Source organism: Colletotrichum phormii (genome assembly GCF_030913505.1).
Source record: "Colletotrichum phormii strain CBS 102054 chromosome Unknown BDP81scaffold_2, whole genome shotgun sequence".
NCBI lineage: Eukaryota > Fungi > Ascomycota > Sordariomycetes > Glomerellales > Glomerellaceae > Colletotrichum > Colletotrichum phormii.
In genome coordinates, this window is record NW_026851444.1 from 1,977,095 (window position 1) to 1,994,057 (window position 16,963).

The 16,963-nt window shown below is 55.0% G+C and overlaps 8 protein-coding genes across 8 annotated transcripts; 4 read left to right on the plus strand and 4 right to left on the minus strand.

The window, feature by feature from the left end:
* Positions 1 to 324: 324 nt before the first annotated feature.
* BDP81DRAFT_497583 (uncharacterized protein) lies at positions 325 to 2,455 on the minus strand. Its single transcript, XM_060595455.1, has one exon. The coding sequence runs from the start codon at positions 2,168 to 2,170 to the stop codon at positions 593 to 595; it is 1,578 nt and encodes a 525-aa protein (XP_060450706.1). The 5' UTR covers positions 2,171 to 2,455; the 3' UTR covers positions 325 to 592.
* Positions 2,456 to 2,497: 42 nt separating this feature from the next.
* On the minus strand, positions 2,498 to 4,651 carry BDP81DRAFT_339828 (amidohydrolase). The gene is made up of 3 exons (XM_060586009.1): positions 4,122 to 4,651; positions 3,601 to 4,069; positions 2,498 to 3,546 (listed from the first exon to the last, which is right to left on the minus strand). The coding sequence occupies exons 1-3, from the start codon at positions 4,578 to 4,580 to the stop codon at positions 2,762 to 2,764; spliced, it is 1,713 nt and encodes a 570-aa protein (XP_060450707.1). The 5' UTR covers positions 4,581 to 4,651; the 3' UTR covers positions 2,498 to 2,761.
* A 701-nt stretch (positions 4,652 to 5,352) lies between these two features.
* On the plus strand, positions 5,353 to 6,502 carry BDP81DRAFT_478129 (protein-tyrosine phosphatase-like protein; the record flags this gene model as incomplete). Its single annotated transcript, XM_060594842.1, has 3 exons — positions 5,353 to 5,397; positions 5,434 to 5,857; positions 5,967 to 6,502. The coding sequence occupies 3 exons, from the start codon at positions 5,353 to 5,355 to the stop codon at positions 6,326 to 6,328; spliced, it is 831 nt and encodes a 276-aa protein (XP_060450708.1). The 3' UTR covers positions 6,329 to 6,502.
* Positions 6,503 to 8,176: 1,674 nt separating this feature from the next.
* Positions 8,177 to 8,784, minus strand: BDP81DRAFT_416258 (uncharacterized protein). The gene has a single exon (XM_060589515.1). It carries the CDS (start codon positions 8,595 to 8,597, stop codon positions 8,253 to 8,255), a length of 345 nt encoding a protein of 114 aa, XP_060450709.1. The 5' UTR covers positions 8,598 to 8,784; the 3' UTR covers positions 8,177 to 8,252.
* BDP81DRAFT_468108 (uncharacterized protein) lies at positions 8,177 to 9,007 on the plus strand (the record flags this gene model as incomplete). Its single annotated transcript, XM_060594472.1, has 1 exon — positions 8,177 to 9,007. Exon 1 carries the CDS (start codon positions 8,669 to 8,671, stop codon positions 9,005 to 9,007), a length of 339 nt encoding a protein of 112 aa, XP_060450710.1. The 5' UTR covers positions 8,177 to 8,668.
* Positions 9,008 to 10,120: 1,113 nt separating this feature from the next.
* BDP81DRAFT_445433 (uncharacterized protein) lies at positions 10,121 to 12,097 on the minus strand (the record flags this gene model as incomplete). Its single annotated transcript, XM_060591950.1, has 2 exons — positions 10,121 to 11,970; positions 12,022 to 12,097. 2 exons carry the CDS (start codon positions 12,095 to 12,097, stop codon positions 10,121 to 10,123), a joined length of 1,926 nt encoding a protein of 641 aa, XP_060450711.1.
* BDP81DRAFT_86798 (uncharacterized protein) lies at positions 12,022 to 12,868 on the plus strand. The gene is made up of 2 exons (XM_060596410.1): positions 12,022 to 12,249; positions 12,306 to 12,868. The coding sequence occupies exons 1-2, from the start codon at positions 12,096 to 12,098 to the stop codon at positions 12,734 to 12,736; spliced, it is 585 nt and encodes a 194-aa protein (XP_060450712.1). The 5' UTR covers positions 12,022 to 12,095; the 3' UTR covers positions 12,737 to 12,868.
* A 1,335-nt stretch (positions 12,869 to 14,203) lies between these two features.
* Positions 14,204 to 16,035, plus strand: BDP81DRAFT_402687 (delta-aminolevulinic acid dehydratase). The gene is made up of 2 exons (XM_060588856.1): positions 14,204 to 14,822; positions 14,890 to 16,035. The coding sequence occupies exons 1-2, from the start codon at positions 14,580 to 14,582 to the stop codon at positions 15,796 to 15,798; spliced, it is 1,152 nt and encodes a 383-aa protein (XP_060450713.1). The 5' UTR covers positions 14,204 to 14,579; the 3' UTR covers positions 15,799 to 16,035.
* Positions 16,036 to 16,963: the final 928 nt, after the last annotated feature.

Below are 16,963 nucleotides of genomic sequence, written 5' to 3' on the forward strand. Positions count from 1 at the left end.
CTGCAGCAATCTCGCTCAGAATGTCTACTTTGGCATACAAATGCTTCTCTACTAGGAGCCAACGCAAGAGTCGGGCGTTACCCGACCCTTGTAGAACTTTAGGTTATGCGTAATGGGGGGTTTAAGACTCTCTCGAGCATGAGCAACGCGTAGCCGGGAATAAGATTCCATTTTGAGAAGCTTTGCTATATTCATTTCATCGGTCGTTATACTTAATCATACTACTAGTACGCCCCAGCATCGCTCTGTCCGGAGAGGTAAGATGCCCTCAGCCACAATCTGATGAGAACTTGCCTGACCGGTGCCACTATGCTTTCCCAAGAGACTTCGGTCGCGCCGCAACTCCAAAGCTCACTGAACAACACCTCCGATGCTTCGCAAATAATGACGGTTATCTCACGATCTCTCCCACCAACTATCGTGCCTCACGTACAATTGACTACTCCTGTATCGAAGTCGAACAACAAAGTAGATGAAGCGGCATACGTTGCAAAAGCCGCACGATAGAGGCCTCAAGAAGACCACTTTACACACTTTCCCCAATGAACCCCTCAACAGTGTGATGCTTCCACACCGACTAAGAAACGAGACGTCATTCTTCTCCGTACCTTGGCGAAATTGAACGTATTATCGGCATCGGCATCGGAGCAGGGCGTTCCTCCTGGTGAGCCGCATACACCGGAGGAGGCGCCGCAAGCCCTCCCACATCCAAAAGCTCGATCCCAGCCTCGACACCACCCCCGGCGCCGGGCCGCTCATACATCGGAGCCGCACAAACCGCCTCGGCGGCCCACACGGCCACAAAGAAGACAGCCGAAGCGACAAAGACCACCGCCACCGCCACGCCGCTCCAGTGCGATTCCCGCGTGGCGAGACCGATCGCCGGGCCGAGGACCAGCGTCGTCGCGCACTGCGCCGTCGCGGCGAGGCCGAAGAGCCGGCCGGCGTACTTTGCGCGCACGGCGACGCCGAGCCCGTACAGCATCAGGGCGTAGCATTGGCCCGGGATTGTCGTCGCGATGGCCGTTGCGGAGACCATGCCGACGAGGAAGACGAGTTGGTTTCTGTATAGGGCTGTGGCGCTGGTGAGGACTACTAGGCCCGTTGCGACGAGGAGGTGGCCGTAGTCCCGGAGCGCGATGCGGTCGCCTGAGACCCGTCGGCGGTTGGGGCAGCAGTAGATTGAGGGGAGGAGGAGGCAGGTGATGAGGATGATTCCGACGAGGGGAGTCCAGTAGGACACGACGCCGCCGCGATATGTCGAGTAGGGGTGTCCCTCGAGGCCCCCGTGCGGGTTATACCTGGCGGCGAAGTAGAAGTCGAGGGAGGAGGGCACCGTTCTCGCCAAGGTGAGGACGAGGCTGAGGATGGCGAGGAGGGGCAGGGCGCGGTAGGTTATCAGGGTGGAGACGACGCGGTGAAGAGGTCGGACCGCGGCCTGGTTTGCTGGGAAGATTTCTGGGGACGGCTCGCCTCTGAAGGCCTCGTGCTGCGCGTATAGAAGCTCGGGAAACGCCACGATAAAGTTGGTGCCAACGCAGAAGGCGACACAGCCGATGAGGGCCGCGATTTCGAGGGCCATTGGCGGGGCATACCTGTGGATGACATTCGAGACCACGAGTCCAGTCAGGGCGGAGGAGATCACGAGGCCGAAGTGTTTCGAGCGCTGGCGGTCGTCTGTGGTGTCGCTCGTCATGGCCAAGACGGCGACCTCGACGCACGTCTTTCCGGCGCCGATGGCGAAGAAGAGGAACCAGATGACGCCCCATGATGAGATCTGAACGGACGTGACGAGGATACCCGAGAAGAGGCCCCAGAGGCAGGCGCCCGAGATGAAAGCCCCGCGCCGGCCCTTGGTGTCGGACCGTTTGCCCAGGGGATAGGCGGATAGGAGGCCGCCGGCGGACTGGCAGACCTGGGCGACGACTTCGACCCACTCGAGCTGCTTGTCTACGGCGTCGGTGTGACATAGACCGTTCTCGATGGGAGTTTTCTCGGGTAGGCCGTACTGTTGTCGGCAGACGACCTGTCGCAGGTAGCCTTGGATGGAAACCTGCACCATGGAGGCGCCAAAGGTCAATGTGAAGACCATGAGCATCAGGAACACAAGTGCGAATGTGTTCGAGGCTCGGGCAGCTGCCGCGCTGTTAACTGATGGTGTTGAAGGCATTGTGGCCGTTTCTTGGAATTGTCTTTGATGGTCTTGTCGTGGTTGTGAAGTATTCTCTGAAGTATATACTGCTGTTTGGAGATGGTCGATAGTCCTGAGCGTTTAGAAGTCAATACAGAAGCAGAAATGAGAGGCATACAAGATGCGTTATATCAGTCATGAATAAACTTTCGACGGCATCTCCAATGAGAACATGAGAAAGAATCAGAAAGACGGGAACTTGGCTGGGAGGGTGCACCATCTTGCAGAGTCATACATGCGCCCCGTTGCCCATACTCAAGCGTGAGATGGTCGAGGGATATGATGGGTACTGACCTAGAAAACTTCGTCGTATGTGCCCCTGGCTACCTTACTATCTCTAGAGTGGGCTAGACGAGAGCCATCCGTCCGTTTAGAGCGGAAGCTGTGAATAAATTGCGCAGGTCGCCGGTCTCAGTTGTGTTCATGGAGTCATGTTTCTTCGGCATAGAAAAGTCGCTGGTATAGAAACATCCGCGTATCAACGACGGTCTTGGGTATGTAAAGGTGAGATTGGAACAAAGGCGCGAGAACTCTTTTAAAAAATCTTTCATCGTGAACCTTGGTAGTACATCACTCATAGTCCCGCGCGTAGACCTGTTTTCCGCCCACCCAGGTCTCCTTGACTTTAAGCTCCCGCAGCTCGTCAAGGTCCAAGTCCTCCAGAGGCTGGTCCAGCACGACCCAATCAGCCAGCGCGCCCTCCTTGATGAGACCGGCTCGTCCTTCCATGAAGGCGCCGTAAGCAGGGCTCTTGGTGAACCCGAGCAAGGCTTCGTCTAAGCTCAGTGCCTCCTCGGTGTGCCAGCCATCTCCACTTCCGTTGACGCCGTATCCCGTGTGGGGGCTCTTGCGAGCGACGGCGGCGTAGATACCCTGGAACGGGTCGGGCGGCTCGACGGGGAAATCGCTGCCCAGGATCGGGTGGACGTCCAGAAGCGACCGCATCCGGTACGCCTCTCTTTTGGTGCGCTCTGCGCCGAGGCGTAGTTCCGCATACTTCATATCGGAGGTTGCGTGTGTCGGTTGAATGGATGGGATAATACCAATATCATGAATCCTCTTCTGGTCATCCTCGTGGATAATTTGCGAATGTTCGATACGGAATCGTCGTCGGGCCTGGCAATCTGCGAGGTCCCCATCCGGGCAAACATCTCGAAGGCCGGCCTCCAAGGCATCGACGGCGTAGCGATTCGCCAGGTCTCCAATGGCGTGAATGTTGACCTGGTACCCAACGGATGCCCAGGACCTGCCAAGTTGCTTCAAAGTTGAGCCGTTGACGAGAAGAGAGCCGGCGGTGTCGGGGCGATCACTATATGGTTCGATCATGGCACTTCCCCAACTACCAAGAGCGCCGTCTGGGAGTTGTTAGCCTCAGTGGCCAATTTCATGCCCTACCTCGTAAGACATACCTGCAAAAAGCTTGACGGACTTGACGCTGAAGAGGTCATCCTCACGGAAGACCCGAGCAGCATCTTCGGGACAGAAAGTATTACGCTGAGCGCACTCCAACATGGCATATACGCGGACGGTCCAGTCATCCGTGCCTGCCATATCGGCGTAGAGGTCGAGCTCCTCCGGAAAGACGCCGGCATCATGCATACCGACCAGACCGACCTCGTTCAACTTGGCCATGGCGGCGGCAATGAATGCTCGCTTCTTCTCGGGTCCGGGCTTCGGCCACAAGTTGTAGATCAGATCCATGGCGTTATCACAAAAAACGCCCATGCCTGGCTCGCGGACGATCTCGCCGCCAGGCACATCTGGGAGGTCTGCGGGCAACAGGTCGAGCACTGCTTGAGATACCCACGCACAGTGGACATCAATCCTGTCAAGCATGAAGTACTTGCCCTTTAGAGATTCGTCCTCTTCAATGTCTGCCTTATCGGGGGTTAGGGACATCGCTGAACACAAAGGGGCAAAGCGAACTCACAGCGGTCGGCATTCTGCCGTACGCCGACTGATCCCACCCAATTCCACGAATCCATTCATTCTTAGCGCCAGCATCGGGATGGCTGTCGACATAGTCCCTTAGGCGACCCCGAACATCATCCAAAGAAGAGGCCCCGAAGAGATCGGCCGAGTAGAGAAACTCGCCATACTGACTCAGGTGGCCGTGGCCATCCCACAGACCAGGAATGACGAATCCGGCCGTGGTAGTCAAGCTTGCATCATCCCACGGGAACACACGAGTGAACTTGCCGTCAGCCACAGTAAAGCACTGGGCTGACGGTTGGTCCTCGTCGTGCGTGCGGACGCCTTGGTAGCAGTACGTTTGGGTGTCATCGATGTCGCCCAAGAGGGGTTGCTGGAGGCGCACGACGGCGATTGCGACCACGGCCGCGGCGGCTGAGAGGCCCAGTCCCCACCTCAAGATTGGATTCGAGGACATGATGCTGGAATCCTAGCCACTCATTGAGGGAATCAGTGTCTCAGCCTGAGTCAAATGGCCTTCTTTGTTGGAAGACGACGTCTTGAAATTCGGTGTGGAAGGTCGATGTCCTTATCGCGCGGTTTGATAAGAGGGGGGGTTATCTTATCTGCGCATGGGGGAGCAGGGATGACAGCTTCATGGTACTTCTTTAAAATAACTTCATCAACTTCATCACCCAGTGTCCTTGAATTGTCCAACATTTCTGATGGTAAAGAACATGCTGCTTGTACACAAAAAATTGAGGGGAAACTATTCACGCTTTTCTGTGAGGGCAGGTTCATATGCCCGTTACAAGAGCACCGTTGCTGCAAAGTCGCTTCCGCCACACAGAGCGTTGAGACGTTGTCATGTTGAGTCCGCAAACGGTAAAACCAAAAGATCTCAATATCCAGTGGCTTGGCGCCACATGGCGGCTTCGTGAAATCAATGCTAGCTCCTGTCCCTAGAATACCTCAAGAAGCTTATTCCAACGGGGACGGACCATATTTATTCGCGTCTTACATAGAACTGCTTACAACTCCAAAACGTTTACTCCAACGAGCTCTATTCAATAACCGAAGGGCGCAAGTGCTGCCTACCTCAGGCTCCCGTCTGCCTCACCGCCGTCAACAGACATTCGCCTCAAAAATAGCTCCCTTCATCCTGTCTCCTGTCCCTAAACCTGGCTAGACTCGACACTGCCAGTATTCGCATCCCCTCTCCGGGATTTTACAATCTGATTGTCGCCAAAATGTCTATGACCCGAGACCAGTTAGAAACTCTCACGACGAGAGACGTCCGCGATCCAATCCCCCCAGAAATCTTATAGCAGGCACTGAGCGCCCCACCCTTCATCCCCGTCCCAGAGCTCATCAACATCCGCGACCTCGGCGCCGTCCCTGGCTCCGGCGTCCGTCCAGGTCTCGTATACTGCTGCGGCATGCTCGAGACCGCCACCCAAAATCCACAAGCGCTCGAGTGGCTGGCTGCCAACGTGAAGCACGTCTTTGACGTCCGTACCTCTGCGGAACGGGAGAAGCATCCCGCTCCAGAGGTCAAGGGGGTCGCAAACACATGGCTCGAGAGCGCGGGTGTCCACAGCCCGCCTGACCTGGACGACTTTGTCGAGGCGGGGGGCGAAGTTGGACTCCGGAAGGAGTACCTCAAGGTCCTCAACTTGTACGGGCCCATCTACCGAGCCATCTTGGAGCACGTGCGTGAGAAGCCCGAGGAGCCTTTTCTCTTTCACTGCACAGGTACGCATACTTACCTACCTGGCTGGGGATTCTAACGAAAAGGCCAAGCACCGTGCGACGTGGCCAGCCAAGGTAGAAGAGCCCAACTAACACGAAAACCCCCTTGTAGCTGGAAGAGACAGCACCGGCGTAATGGCAGGTCTCCTGCAATCTCTCGCGGGCACCGCGCCCGAGGACGTCCGCTTCGATTGCATGCTCTCGCGCATCGGTACCGAGCCAGCGAGGGAGCGGCTCCTCCAGCAGGCCCGCGCCGGCGGCGGTAGCCTCGCTTTCGAGCAACACCCGGGCTTCTACAACCTGTGCAGCCTGCGGACGTCGTGCTGGGATGCGTTCGTCGCGGCATTGCAGGAAGTGCATGGCGGTTGGGAGGGGTACATTCTGACAAGTCTTGGCTTTTCGAGCGACGACTTGGTCAAGATCAAGAATAACCTTCGCGGGGATGGGGATCCGGCATTGAATTTTACGGCGTGATGACTATCGAGGGGCCGGATCGGGGTATGAGCCGACGGCGGTTATTCATGTACTGTCGAAGTTGGACCAGATGCACCAGATACACGATTGATATGAAGGTCTACTCGCGTGGCCAGCCACTTTCAGGGTGACATTCGTGAAATAAAGAAAAGCCCATTACCCCTTCATGTTCTCAAGCTGGAGCTATCGTGCAACTAGACACCATTGGGGAGCAAAGGAGGGGAGATATCCTACGCAGGGAAAAAGGGCAACAGTTCCAGTGAGGTAACCCCTTTACCCGTTGACGATGGAAGTGTGAAAGTTACGGAGGGAAAGCTCGAGCTGAAGGGACCATCATCACCCAGCTCTTCATCGTGACTCCAACGTAGTCAAGTAAGAATAGCCCGCTTTCGAATCGAATAAGATCGAAGACTCGCTTAGAATGAAGTTCGTTTCGTCACCGCACTCGCCGCGGTCCTTGCAGTGGTAGCAGAAGCCAATCCTGCCAAGCCAGGACCACCACGACTACGCTGTATACGTTGCAGACTTCTAGAAGTACCGGGGGATTTGCGAGGATAACATTTCCCGAGAAGCAATGGTGATGGCTCTGTGTAGGTGCAAAGTGACAGAGAAGACCAGGCTTGGTGAGGACGGGTGCCTCGACAGCATCGCCTCTCGCCTTAAACATCAGACCTCGGATTCACCAACATCAATATCTTCCTTGGCCTTGAAGATCTGGCACAAGAAAGAAAAGAAGCCGTATGTTTGACGACCGGATAAAGTGCACCTTCAAAGGGATCACCGTTCCAAGACCACCAGCGATGTCATTTCCCCTCAGTGATATTCCGTTCCATCTCAATCCAGACCCAAGTCGGTTGTCTTGACTTGGTCAGTATTGAGACCACAAGAGACCAAAAAAGGTCTCGAACCCGCAAAACTGACGTCGAATTCTGGTGGTCCCCAGTCTAACCGTCGTCAGCGGCCGCAAATCTCCCCATGCCTATCTCTTTCCCCAAATCAACTTCTCGCACGCCAACAAAACGATCCGTCCAACAACGCACTATCTTCCCGATCAGCCAGCGTGATACACACAAAGAGGAAAGGTCAGACCGTTCAGTCTATCTACGTTTGATCATTAACCGGGGGAGAAAACAAGAAACTGAGGCTTCCGTTTGGGCCCAGACCTGTCCGTAAAGGTATGACAAGCCACACCTACCTGCTGTGGTACGAACCAACAGTTGCGCATGACATCATACCTATATTGACCATGCCAGCCAGCCACACTTCGCCCGTGCCACAACTCTAATTGGCGGAATCCACACCCCTAGTATTCTGGCGCAAGCGCGTCGCTTCGGGACAAGAGACAGGGGTATGAGGCTGGACCCAATGAGATTCCTTCCTCCGACCGCACCTCGACGTCACCAGCCACAGGACCCTCCAAAACTTGATTTTTGGGCTGATGGGCTTTGGGGCTGGACTCTGAGGGATCCTCGCGCTCGCTCACCTTGACCTCACCTCGCAGTCGAGTCGCAACAAACGGAGAGCAATCTCACTTTGAGCTCTTCCCCCCCGAGATGGTCACTCTGGCCAGCCTTGGCCATTTCCCACCACCCATGTCCAACCTGCCTCCCCCCCTCCTACGTAACAATGTCTGAATGTACTTCGTACCAGTCCTCCTACCCAACGGAATGAACTGCAAGGGACGTCACCTCTGTCCCGCAATCAGGGTCCGACGACACCCTCCACCTCCTCCATCTTTATTCCGTCGTCAGAGGGAGGGTCACAAAACGAAGATAGGGTCCAAAGTGTGGAACCAAGACGCAGGTTTCGGACCCTTTACGCATCAAACCCACCAAAGGATGCCCACCCACTAACAGTGTTCATACGAAAAGAGAGATACCTAGCCTTGTCGCCTTTAGCGCAGCATGTAGGTATTGTAGAGACCTCAGACTCGAGACCACACACACACGCACAAAAACGTAGATCCCCTGGACCCTGACATCATCCCCCTCCCGGGGCCCTGATCCCGCAAGACCCCCTGTCTGTTCACGAACCTCCCACCCCGCGATGATGACATGCCCAAATCACACAATCTACCAACATACGCCATCTGACATACCTGATCACCTCCAAAATCGCATTCCTGAATAGAACCACCAAGAAAGCATATAAACCACCCTCCAACCCCACCTACCATCATCTTCCCTCCTCTCATCATCAGCATCAAGCTACCAAACAACCAAACCCAACAATCCAAACAAACAACCACCTGACTGCAAGTCAACCCCATCAAACAAAACAACCAAACAATCAAAACCACTTGAACCAAACCTCCTTCACTCCCCAAAAAAAACCGCAACCATGCCTCTCAGATCAACCCGCCACACAACCACCACCGCCCCCCGCCGCAGCATCTTCTCCCGCCGCGCCCCCGCCCACACAACCCACCACCACACCACCGCCACAAAGACAACCCGCACCAAGCGCGGCGGCGGCCTCTTCTCCCGTCGCCGCGGCCCCGTCGTCCACACGGCCCCCGTCCACCATCAGCGCCGCAAGCCCTCCATGGGCGACAAGATCTCCGGTGCCATGCTCAAGCTCAAGGGCACCTTGACCCGTCGCCCCGGCCAAAAGGCCGCCGGCACCCGCCGCATGCACGGCACCGACGGCCGCGGCTCGCACCGCGCCCACCGCTACTAGATATGTGTGTGCGCATACAAATATTACCCCCCCCCCACAACACCCTTCTATCGTTCGATAGATATCAACAAGCGAGTCTCTTATTTGTATGGATTATGAATGAATTGGATACCTGTTGTATTAGTATTATTGAGAGCGATTTGGTTTAGAGATACCATGTCTGTGTTACGATATGAAATAAACAAAGTAAAGCAAACACACTTTCTTTTGACTCGGGACTGTGAGGACTGCGGCATGATACTTGTTTACTTTGAAAACTTTGAATTGTGACTACCTATCTGGGCTTGCCCCCCTTAACCTCTAATTACACCAGTTACCATCCTTCCACTGTGACATCCGTCCTCCATGGTGGCGTTTGTATGTCATTCGGCATATGGGAGAATCTTGCCAAGGTTTGCTGATGTTCAGTCTACCCTGATTCTCTCATGGTTGGGTAGGGTCGCAAAGTGGCAGTCTGAAAGAGAAGAAATATTCTGTTGTCCTGTTGTCCTGTCGTAGAAAAAGTGGTCCACGAATTGTTGTTACTCCGATTCGCACAGCAACCGGTTGCCTAGGCCTAGTAAGGAAGGCAGTAGGACTTGTATTAAGGTTGCTCAATCGTGCTCGGGAGTACTGGAGACCTGTTGATTTGTTCGAGTCTCATGAAAAAGGAAAAAAAAGTGCAGCCGGATCCGAAAAGCAGTCCAAGTCGAAATTGGATGTATTCTTCTGCACAATATTAGCTAATGATTCGTTCAGGAGACAGCAACAACTTACACAAATTTGGGTCAGGCCAATCAACGAATGTAGGTGACTTGTTGGTACCATCTCAATGTTTGGCCGCGGAAATACTCAACAGGTTTGCCAAATTCCAGAAAAGAATGTAGGCAGGCTTTCTCCAAATTGTTGAAGCCAGCTGTGGAAGCTTGTAGGAGGCAGCAGCGATTTCAGATCTTTTCGTTTGGTGGTCCTCAGGCGAACTTCCCAGAACCACCGCACACAAAGAACCGATGGAATGGCCCAGACACCCAATGGTGCCGCCAAAGACGATCCAATGTTTTCGGACTCATCAAAATTCCGCGACGAGCTCTAGCAACGACGACGACGACGTCTCGGAGCATATACGGTCACATCCTACTGCAACTCGTCAATATCCAGCGCATCGAAGTTCGAGGGTCGATTGTATGTAGTGTACCGAGGAGAAGGCCGAGGAATTCGGGAAGTAGTCGTCGTGATGCGGGTGAACTCTTCGCGATTGTATCGACGCAGAGAGACTGTGCTGGCCTCGCCGATAATGACAGTAGGCTTTGCGACAGGCTGCTTGGCCTCGCTCGACATCAGCGCGGCGTTCACATCTTTGGTGCCCAGGGCAGCCGGTGCGAGGACGCCTTCCCACTTGGTTCTCAATTCTTCCCGCTGCTCGGGCTTCTTCTCCATCTCCTCGATGACCATTCCACGAAGTTGATCTTGGTAGTCTTCGAGATCCTCCTTGCTGGGCGACGGGTGTTTCTTGGTGTTGGGCTCAGGCTGATCGCGGAAGAGTCTCCAGCCGCCCGATAGCTTCAACTTTCTCGGAGTAGGGCCGGGAGCACTAGGGCCTCCCTCTGTGTCGTTGATGGACGCGAGGTGACGGTCGTCAGCCTTTGCATACCGCTTGGAAGGGCTTTCGGCAGGAGCTGCCTTCCGGTCGGGTCGACGCGGGGTCGAAGCGCAGACAGGCTTCTCGGACAACATTCCCTCGAGGTCGGCATCGAAGTCCTTCTCAGTGTCAAAAGGATTCAAAGACGGAACCGGAGGGACACCAGTAGAGTCGAGGCTACTCTTGAGGCGATGCTCAAAAGGAGTGGGCGGACGATTTGCGACTTCAAACTCCCCGGAGAAGGGATCTTCTGGTGAATCGCTACTGCAAAGCGAACTATCGTCGTCAGTCACCGCCTTGCGAACGATGCGATCGCCAACGATGCTTTGGACCTTGTGGTTGTGCAGGTTGTTGCCCTCGTTGAGACGAAGCTCGATGGAGCTGACGATAGACGCCTCTTCGACTTCGACTTCGACCTCCTCGAGGTGATAGTGCGCTGCAGGGTTAGGCAGATCGCAGGCGGTCAACCCAATAGGCGCTGAGATCTTGCCCCTGATCTTTGATTCCGGTGTTGCAGGCTTAGGCAAGATGGATTCGAATACGTGGCGAACCTTGGAGACGACCTTGTTCTGAAGAAACAAAGAAGTCTTTGATGAAGGAAGCGTGGGTTTCTCTGAGCCGGGGGGCTTCAGGGCTTTGGTGTGAGCCAGCATTGCATTGGTCTTTTCATCGACCAAGTTGGGGTTGATCAAGGCTGATATAGGATCATTCTCTGGACCAAGCATATGGGCGACCACATCCTCTTCGACAGCAGCCCGCGCGGCAAGAGCCTGGGCGACAATAGCCCGGGAGACAGCAACCTGTTCAGCATAATCCTCTTCAGAATATCCACCGTATGTGAGTGGAACCGTTGTAGAGGAAGGCAGAACCAGAGGATGTCTATTGCCAGGGTCGAGCATCGTTGTCTTGGAGTGCGGGAACTTGAGAATTGCAGGGCGATTCTCGGTGTCGACGAAGCTATCGACGTTCTTCTCCGGCTTACCACATTGGCGTCGTGAGGACTTTGCAGGGATAGCCGGAGCAACCTCTTCAGTTCCCACAACCTGGGTGTCAGATTGGCAATGAGCGGAGAAATCCTCCGATGGAAGATTGACGATTCGGTATGTCGAAGGCGCTTCGGATTGCACATCAGGAGATACCATTGGTGCGATAGCCATCGGCTCAGTTCCACAGAGGAGAACGGACGGGTGACTGCGCAAACCGTTTGGATGATGGTAGATGGTGGTCTCCAGCAAGTCGTTAGCCAAGGGGTCGTTATTTGGATCAGTGTTGCCGCCTGGATTAGGGTAGCTGAATGGGTGGGCGGGTCCGCTTCGATTCGCAGGCAGCGAAGGAGTGACTGGAGCTATTCCAATTTTCAGCTGGTACCGGACGAGACAATCGAACTGTCATTTACCTTGAGTCTCTTTTTTCTCTTCCTTCTTTCTGCCCTTACCACGACGACGCGGCGCCAGATTGGCGAGGGTGCTCATGGACTTTTTTTTCATCGTACATGAGGTATTTTGGGACCGGGCGAAGGAGTGGACAGGACGACAAGCGTCCCAGGGGAAGAGGAAAGTCAACGACAAAACGAGGAAGCGAATGTTGGCGAGGTTCGTGATGCTGCGAGGCTTCACAGTGAGTGGTTAGCCAACCTGGAATATATCTTCCCGAGTACTTGATGCTGACGAACCCAAGCAGACGAATCTGAAATCTACTGTTGCCAAAGCCAGCAACAGGCGACCGAGTTGATAGTTGCGATTTCTTCTGAAGAATTTGGGGGGATCGTGGGGAGCGAACGTGGGGGACACGATGAGGTGTGGAAAAGAAAAAAAGAAGCGAGCGAACCGAGACCGCCCTTCCAACTGAACTGGTTTTTCCGTGGGAAGGTTCGGACGTTCCTCCTCTCAACACCAAGCCCACCGTCGTGGCTTCCTGTTTCGAGCCTCCGAGATAAGCCCTATGTTTCGTTCGGCGTTTGGTTGTTCCACGGGAGGTACCTAAGAGCGGAGACTCGGGCGTGGCCCCGGGGGACCTCTGACTTGCACTGGAAACCTCAGGGGACGATAACTCAAGTCTGCGGCTTGGAGGGCGAGTCCAAGCCGCAGGTTGAAAGAGCTCACGGAGGATAGGCTCGGTGGCTTTGTCTGAAAGTGAACCTGAGTGCCCCTGATTTGCACCATCCGGAGTTGTCGACTTTCAGTCTTGGGTTGGGGGGTGAGGCCTTCAACAAAGTCTTTGTTCGAAATGGAGTTACAACATGCCTCTCAGAGAACCAGCACCAATACTCGAATGGCCTCGAAGCAATCTCAAAGAAACCTCTTGGGGATCTCGATTGTGTTCCATGCTGGGAAATATCACGGATCGTGGCTGAGGCGGAGATTTACCTCAAGACATGAGAACGCCGTGGCTGGCTGTTGCGCTGAAGAAAAGCAGGAAACCGGGATCGCGCAGAGTCATCTTCTACAGTTCTCGGCCCGAAAGCACGAAAACATCAGGGCATCGGCAACTCTGTCTGGCACCCCGGAGATGGCGCTTCGCACGAGGAAGAGCATCGCAGTGGGATCATGCTATACCATACGGCGATGGGGCGTAGCATGGCTTGGTCAGACGGTGTAGCACTTCGCTGGACGTGTATGTGATTCAAAGAAAACTGTACACGTTCTAGCCGAAAGATAAGGAACATCCAGTCTCGACTCCGAGAGCGTTGGTTTGATATTGCCTGGCAAAAAGGGGGAAGCAAAGACGTGTAAGCCAGATTGGCATATGCCATTAACCCATGTAGATTGGAGAAGGAAGTTTAGATGCTCGTTGACCTTATGATAAAATCAGGTATTGAAGCCAAATGTGATGAACAGGCGAAGAAAACGCCCAAAGAAGTGCAGCGCATCCGGTCTCCTCCGAACATCACCGGAGTGCACCGTGGCCGGCGACGGGGCTTGCGGGAAGCCGGTCTGACCGGTGAACGTTATGGGTGGGCGCACAACGAGACGGAAGTCTAGGAGAGGAGGCACCGGGGAAGAAACGGGCGTGGAGCCAGCCGTGGCCACCTGCGGAGATACTCGGAGCATCTCGGTGTTGGGATCTGGATCCCTCCAGGAGAAGTTTGTGCCCAGCCCTTCGTCTTTCGCCGTTACATGGGCAGCGGGCCAGGGGAGGGAATTTTCTAACAGAGCGTGTCTCGGAAAGGAGACAGCGGTTCGGAATGTCAGAACAGGGCCGCTTCAAGCAAACAAATATGGAAGGCAAATCATTCGCAGCCGAGGTTTCTGACCATCTCGATCATCTTAGTCAGCGTTCGCCATGGCACGCCGCACGCATGGATGCAAGAGAAAGTTGCTGACCGGCTTACGGGCACAAGATGCTCGGTTTCGCCGTTGGAAAGCACGCGGACATCGGAAAATGCGACAAGAGGGTCCCGTTTGGAGCGGAGACGCCGCCACCGGAGAGGGCCAATTGGAAAAGATTGGACCGTGATTGGTCTGTCAGCAGTTCCATTGCGCAATTCTATTCGTCCGTTTCCAGAACGGCTTGACAGGAAGGCCCCACGCTGAACTCCGTCTCCTGCCGAGTCCCCCCCAAGCACCTTGTTATGCCAGCGACCACTGCCAAAGCGGGAAGGGAAAGCTGGTCCGTTTCAAATCCCGTCAACTTTTGGCGCAGCGAACCTTTTTGACCTCTTCTCTGTGCCACCTCAGCCCTTCGTATTTCTCCCATCTCCAGCCCCAAACCTTCCGAGCCATCCCTTTTCAGATAACGCCGTTCTCGTCGTCGTTAATCCCTCTCGTCGAATTGAACTCCTGACGACTCCCGTCGGGCAAAAGAACTACCATAAACACCACGAATCTCCTATTGCGACCACCGCGAACCCTTTTGCTTGTTCGCACTCCGATAAACGTTCGCCACCGCCATCGACTCAACCCCTCAATCAAACCCTCGAAACTACAATCTAACCCGACGACGCCGTAATACATCATGTCCTTCTCCAGCCTTGTTCAGGACCTCACCATGAGGGAGTCCGGCGTTCCGCGCCGACCCCGCGGTGCTCAATCAGTCTCTACCATTGACGATGGCCGGTCGCAAGTTTCCCGCGCCATGTCCTACGCCAGCACAGCGGCGACGAGTGTCAGCATCTCTGGCGACATTTCCAGCCAGCTGCACGGCGGCTACTTTCACCCCCTTGCCCGCTCGTGGCAAGCCGAGAGACAGTTGACCAAGGTCAGTTCTACGAGCGGAGGCATAATACAGTCATCCGTGAATCATTGCTGATCTGAACTCTCTCCAGTCTATGCTCATCTACCCTCTTTTCGTCTCCGACCAAGACGATGAGGAGATCCTGATCCCCTCTTTGCCCGGCCAATACCGCCGAGGCATCAACAAAACAATGGCATGGCTGGAGGTGCTTGTGCGCAAGGGTCTGCGCTCCGTGATGCTCTTCGGTGTGCCCGTGCGCCCGGGGACCAAGGACGCTCTTGGCACCGCCGCCGACGACCCAGAGGGACCCGTTATCAGAAGCATTCGCGCCATCCGCCAGCGTTTCCCCCAGCTCTTCATCTGCGCCGATGTCTGCCTGTGCGAGTACACTTCCCACGGCCACTGCGGTATCCTGCGAGACGACGGTAGCTTGAACAACCAGCTGTCCGTTGACCGCATTTCCGACGTTGCCATTGCCTACGCGGTGGCCGGAGCCCACTGCGTTGCTCCCTCAGATATGAACGACGGCCGTATCCGTGCCATCAAGCTGAAGTTGATCGAGGAGGGCATTGCTCACAAGACGGTGCTTATGTCATACTCGGCCAAGTTCTCGGGTTGCTTGTACGGTCCGTTCCGTGACGCGGCAGGCTCTGCCCCGTCGTTCGGAGACCGCAAGTGCTACCAGCTGCCCCCGGGCGGTCGTGGCTTGGCACGCCGCGCAATCGTCCGTGATATTGGCGAGGGCGCCGACATCATCATGGTCAAGCCCGCCAGTCAGTATCTCGACATCATCAGCGATGCAAAGGAGCTCGGCAAGGACATGCCTGTCGCCGCCTACCAGGTCAGTGGCGAGTTCGCCATGATCCACGCGGCGGCCAAGTCTGGCGTTTTCGACTTGAAGGCGATGGCTTTCGAGTCGACTGAGGGTATTCTGAGAGCTGGTGCGACCATTGTCATCAGCTACTTCACTCCCGAGTTCCTCGACTGGCTCTCCACCTAATAAAGATGATGGATGTCATGGCTTGATGATATAAAGGCAAGGTGTTTTGGGCGTATGTGACTATTTTGCTATTGAGATCATGACGTAGGAGAAAGCGGCATGATGGGATTCAGTCGTATAGGCTGGGATATAACGGGTTTCGGCAGGCGTTGGTTTCGCATATTTGTACAAGATACACTCCCTTCACGGTTCAGTGTCACACGTAGAGGATACCTAAAAAGCTAATGAGACGGCGGGTACAACGGGATGGATGCGACGAGCCGACGTTCGGGCTGCGGCTATTACAGACTCGACGTGTTTGTGTCAGGCGGGTGGTTCTTCTGTATTCCAAACTCATAAACCCAACAAGACATACAAAGATGTATTATTACCAAGTATCGACATGATTCAAGAAACACGGATTAACTCTCTTTTCTGTGCTGCGTACAAATTTAGATACGGCGTCCCGTGTCTGCAATGCTACTCTGTAGTCCGTTACATGGGAGACGAGATGAGACTCACGAGAGCGAGCCTCAGCGAGGTATTCGGGCTACGGATAGGAATTAAGCGTGGACGTGGTTCACCGTTCAGGAAGCGCGCCGCCGCCGCACAGAAGTACCTAATTGGTTCCGGGGGACGGGACTGGTACTGGCACAGGAGCCACTCACCCACTCACCCACTCAACCACTGGAATTCGGGACCTGGAGGGCAAGCAAGGCTCAACTCGAAGTGTCTCACAGCCGAGAGCAACGTCGATCCAGGGCCGTTCGCTTGGCCCCCCCCTTTGGACAGCGGGCTTTGGGTCGGCTTTCGGATGCTGATCGTCGGTCTGTTCTTGATTTTAATTGGGGCGCGCCCAAGGGGAGGCGAGAGACGGGATCCTAAAACATAGCCTGAGGGGTCTCCCTTCTCGGTTGCGAAACCATGGGTGGATGGCGGCGGCTCGCTGTTACGCCTACGGATATGCTCATGATGCTGTGCTGTATACACTGGTACAGTTGATAGGGGGCAGGGGACTGGCGTTACCTAGATGAAGATGAACCACTGAGCCCGGAGAAGAGAACTGATCTGACTGAGTGTTCACTAGTGACTGGCACGGCTGGATGGAAAATGAGCCGAGATTGACGGTTGGAATGGATCGGAGATGGAGATGGAAGATGGAGCAGCTGTCCCCGACATCTCATAC

What these genes read in the sequence shown, in the direction of transcription:
- BDP81DRAFT_402687 (XM_060588856.1), top strand. Translation starts at nt 14,580, where the DNA reads ATGTCCTTCTCCAGCCTTGTTCAGGACCTCACCATGAGGGAGTCCGGC. An exon ending in CCGAGAGACAGTTGACCAAG is followed by an intron (nt 14,823 to 14,889) that starts GTCAGTTCTACG and finishes AACTCTCTCCAG; the next exon opens with TCTATGCTCATCTACCCTCT.
- BDP81DRAFT_86798 (XM_060596410.1), top strand. Translation starts at nt 12,096, where the DNA reads ATGGACTTTTTTTTCATCGTACATGAGGTATTTTGGGACCGGGCGAAG. An exon ending in GCGAGGCTTCACAGTGAGTG is followed by an intron (nt 12,250 to 12,305) that starts GTTAGCCAACCT and finishes GAACCCAAGCAG; the next exon opens with ACGAATCTGAAATCTACTGT.
- BDP81DRAFT_339828 (XM_060586009.1), bottom strand. Translation starts at nt 4,580, where the DNA reads ATGTCCTCGAATCCAATCTTGAGGTGGGGACTGGGCCTCTCAGCCGCC. An exon ending in ACGGCAGAATGCCGACCGCT is followed by an intron (nt 4,070 to 4,121) that starts GTGAGTTCGCTT and finishes ACCCCCGATAAG; the next exon opens with GCAGACATTGAAGAGGACGA. An exon ending in GTCCGTCAAGCTTTTTGCAG is followed by an intron (nt 3,547 to 3,600) that starts GTATGTCTTACG and finishes AACAACTCCCAG; the next exon opens with ACGGCGCTCTTGGTAGTTGG.
- BDP81DRAFT_416258 (XM_060589515.1), bottom strand. Translation starts at nt 8,597, where the DNA reads ATGGGGTTGACTTGCAGTCAGGTGGTTGTTTGTTTGGATTGTTGGGTT.
- BDP81DRAFT_497583 (XM_060595455.1), bottom strand. Translation starts at nt 2,170, where the DNA reads ATGCCTTCAACACCATCAGTTAACAGCGCGGCAGCTGCCCGAGCCTCG.